Here is a 3,772-nt window from a genome sequence, read left to right as displayed (position 1 = left end):
ACCTTCTGCAGTGTCCCCACCCATAAGCCCTCTCGGGGAAGCCCAGCCTAGCAGAGGTATAAATAGGCACTTGGCAGCTTCCTGCCCTAACCCACTCCTTTCTCTTTTCAAAATGGACAAGCCCCTGCTTTTGGGACTCTCGATCCTGTTCGGCTGCATTAGAAGTGAGTCTCTGGGGTTGGCGGTTGGTGTGGTATGTCCAGGGTAGGAAACAGGTTAGAGCTCCCATGACGGAGGGAGGGGTTCTGAAGGGAACCACATGATCATTCTAATACCATGCCGTTCACCTCCAATGCATCACATCCCTGGGACCTTCACCAGAGGCTTCATTTCCCCCTTAGGGGGATTGTAAAAGAATTGGGAAGATTTTCATGGAAGCTCTGAGGCGGGGTTTGTAAAATGAGGTCTGCAGAGCACGTATCCTTTCCCCCAACAGTGCTGTCTGGGTCACTGCGTGACAAGGAGCACACAAGTGAGTAGAAACAGATCATGGGGTGGGAGGGGGGAGATGGGAGGAGGGAGGAGAGAGGAGATGAGCCAGGCACAGCGGGCCCTGGGTGTTGAAAGGAATCCAGAGATAGACCTCGAGTTTCAGCACTCAGCAGCCCCTTAACAGCAGGACGGGTTTGACAAAACAATAGAAGCTGCAGGTGACAAGGGGATGGGGTGAGTGTACTCCAGGGCAAGTCAAAGAGAGAGGCAGGAGTGGATATTGACCTTCCGGGTACCAGTTGGTTAGACCTACCCAGTGGCAACTTTGTGAATTTCAGACACTTTTCCCCTTTGTCAGCTTCCAGGCACAGGTAGCGAAGCAAGCTGCACAGGTCAATTACAAAGAAGGGAACAAGGGGGGAATGGGTGTGTTTATCTTTCTCCTGTGGCCTGTGCTCTAGCCCCAAGAAGGTGAAGGGAAATGAAGGAAGATGTGCAGAGATGCCAGGAGGCAGGTGCCAAGGCTTTGGAAGGACAGAAAGAGCCTAGAGTGGCCCCAGGTGAAAAGCATTGTCGGACCCCATGTATTACAAGCATTTCAGGGGCCCTGTACGGGGCTAAATCTGGGACGAAATTGCAGATCGCTTTTGTTTCTCCTTGCCAGTACAGTCCAGGAAATACTTATCAAGGATTCCCATTATTCCAGTGAGTATGAAGAGGACGTGATTATCTCCATCTTGAGTTCGTTCTTTTCCTTGCCCCGCCCCCTTTCTTTCCCCTCCCATTTTTCCCCCAGCCAGACTCCCAAGAGTGTAAACTCCAGTCCCGCTCCTGGTATGGCCTCTCTTAATAGAGGCAAATGCCTGTAATTCCTGGGTCTCTGTGAAAGCCTTCTGGACTCCAAGCCGACTTCAGATCGGAACGGGGAGGTGGGCTTTCTCGTGGCTGCAGGAGATCGCTTCTCACTTCTGTTCCTGGTTTCTCGGTCCGATGACAGACCTCGTTCAGTGTAGGATGTGCCACCTGCAGTTTCCAGGAGAAAGGTGTTCCAGAGGCAGAGGAGTGTGTACTGCTACAGAAGACGAGGGCTGCGTGACTGGGAGAATTTTCAAGAGTAAGTTGGGGGATGGGGGTGTGTGCGAGAAGCTGAACGGGACATAGGTGCCATGGAACAAAGCAGGGACCTTACTTTGCCCCAGGCAGCCCCAGCCCTGGGATGCTTGATCTCTCTACCCCATCACAAGCCATAATGGAAAATAGATGGAGGAGGTCCCTGAGGGATGGGGATCTGTAGCTATGGAACCAGTAATCTGAGAAGCTTGCAGAAAGCAGGGAGACTGGGTGGGGAGGAGAGGGGAGGCACAATATGGCCAGTGGGGACCAGGCGCTTGTTGGAGAGGGGAGGGCAGCTCCTCAACTGTCCCTGCCTGGACCTCCATGGGGTGGTTTTAAACTGTGAAGATAAAAGGACCAGTGTCAGCAACAGACACGAGCTAAATGGTCCTCTCGGTTTTCCTACATTTCGTGCTAAGCAAAACCTTGGCATTTATAACTCTGACTTAAACCGGTGTTAAGATTCTCCACTGAGACATCCAGCCTTGGAAATCCCTCCGTCACTGCTGTCATCACCTCCCCACTCCCAAGAACTTTTGCAAATTCTTCTGCCACTGCTTTCCTTCTGGGAAGTCTTCACCTGGAAACATCTTGCAGTTCTGCCTGTTTGGATAACAGAGACTTGAGCTACCCACAAGGCTGTTCTTGTCTGCTGGTACGGTCTGCAAAGAAGTTTCTTTGCAGAAACCTTTTTGCTAACCTGTTTCTCTTTCCTCCCGCAGAAGATGGGACTCTGTGGTTAACCTTCATGGGCTGCCTGGAAAACTGTGCTAATGTGGACAAAATAAAATGGAGTGTCTACTTGGTGACGTTCAGGTGCTGCAGGGTCTCTGACTTATGCAATGAAAACCTGTAGAGGTTGCGTTTCCTCTGGGGGCTCCAACCTCTGGATGACATTATTGTCTAAGCCTCTTCATGAGGATTTCCTGGAAAGCCACTGTTTCGGATTGCAAGCTCATGGTTCTGCCTTTTGTCTGTGTAAGAAAAAGTGCTCTTCTTTTCTAGATTTTCCATCTTGGTCCCTGGTGGTTGTGGTGATGGAGTAGGGGGAAACGAAACACTTTGAGAGCAAGACCAGTGTCTCCAGCAGGTTCTTACAAAACCTAGAGCTTTCACTGTGTACCAAAGCTGCTTCAGAATAAGAAGACAAGAGATGTAAGCGTCTGACTCACGATTTTTAGTTCCAGTCAAGATCTCAGTGTGTTGAGATAAAACCCAGCCTTGGGCCCTGGGTTGAGCGTGGAGCCTGCTTAAGATTTTCTCTCTCCCTTTCCCTCTGCCTAGCCCCCATCACGTGCTCACGCTTTCTCTCCAAAAAAAAAAAAAAAAAAAAAAGGATAAGATTGAGAATAGGTCAATTCTTTTCCTGGCTTTTCGCCTTCCTTCTACAGTAGGTTCTTTTCTTCCCTTTTCTTTTTTCTTTTTTTCCTTTTCTTTCTCTTTCTTTCCTTTTCTTTCTTCCTTGTGTTTCTCTCTTTTAGTATTATCTTTCTTACAATACTCCTGCTAAAGCCCATGACCCTGGCCTCTCAGTGAGGGAAGTAGCAAAATGAAAAGAGATAGGTTGGGTCTTCTTGAATTTTGTTCATGAATGCTATTCCCAGAGTGAGGAGAAGGGTAGAGTGTAGAAAGGAGTTTGCATCAGGAATCCAGAAGAAAACAAGCTTTTCTGCCAGGAAGGAGACGGTCTTTGAGGTTGGGGGGTCGGAGAAGAGGAGAGGGCATCTAGAGGGGTCTGGAGGTAGTAACTTGCACCCTGCTTGCCTGGCAACCTCACAGGAAGGCATCAACTCCTAGATATGGAAGAGCTGCAGGATACCGCCAAGGAGATGAGACCAGAAGCAGCCAAACAGATATTCCCATGTGTCTAGCGTGGCATGGAAGAGGCTGGAATTGGTGGGATCTGAGCAAGCCATGTGAGTCTGGTCACTGGATTTCTCAACAGTAACCTCTGTACAGAGCCGTGCCATGAGCAGATTGCACCCCGCCCACCCCCCCGGACTTCACGCACACTCAGGTTTTCTACCCTGTATGGTTCTAGCGCCCTGGGAAAAATAGGAGTGGGAAGGAGCATGCTCACAGATGGAGACTGATTTCTGCCAAACTGGTAGGATGAGCCCTCTTTATTTGATTATGAAATATAAGCTCATTTTCCTATTTTTGTTGAACTGATTATAATTTGTTACTGTCACACACATTTTAATGTTTAGATTCGATCAGGAAGAGT

General features: G+C 49.2%; 1 protein-coding gene across 1 annotated transcript; it reads left to right on the top strand.

Annotated features, from left to right (window-relative positions):
- Window positions 1-1,369: 1,369 nt before the first annotated feature.
- Window positions 1,370-2,401, top strand: PATE1 (prostate and testis expressed 1). The gene is made up of 2 exons (XM_004750191.2): window positions 1,370-1,546; window positions 2,268-2,401. Exons 1-2 carry the CDS (start codon window positions 1,423-1,425, stop codon window positions 2,399-2,401), a joined length of 258 nt encoding a protein of 85 aa, XP_004750248.1. The 5' UTR covers window positions 1,370-1,422.
- The last annotated feature ends 1,371 nt before the right edge of the window (window positions 2,402-3,772 follow it).

This window comes from Mustela putorius, unplaced genomic scaffold, assembly GCF_011764305.1.
Source record: "Mustela putorius furo isolate JIRA1106 unplaced genomic scaffold, ASM1176430v1.1 tig00000460_pilon_pilon_pilon, whole genome shotgun sequence".
Classification (NCBI taxonomy): domain Eukaryota; kingdom Metazoa; phylum Chordata; class Mammalia; order Carnivora; family Mustelidae; genus Mustela; species Mustela putorius.
This window is presented reverse-complemented; position numbering and strand designations above follow the sequence as displayed.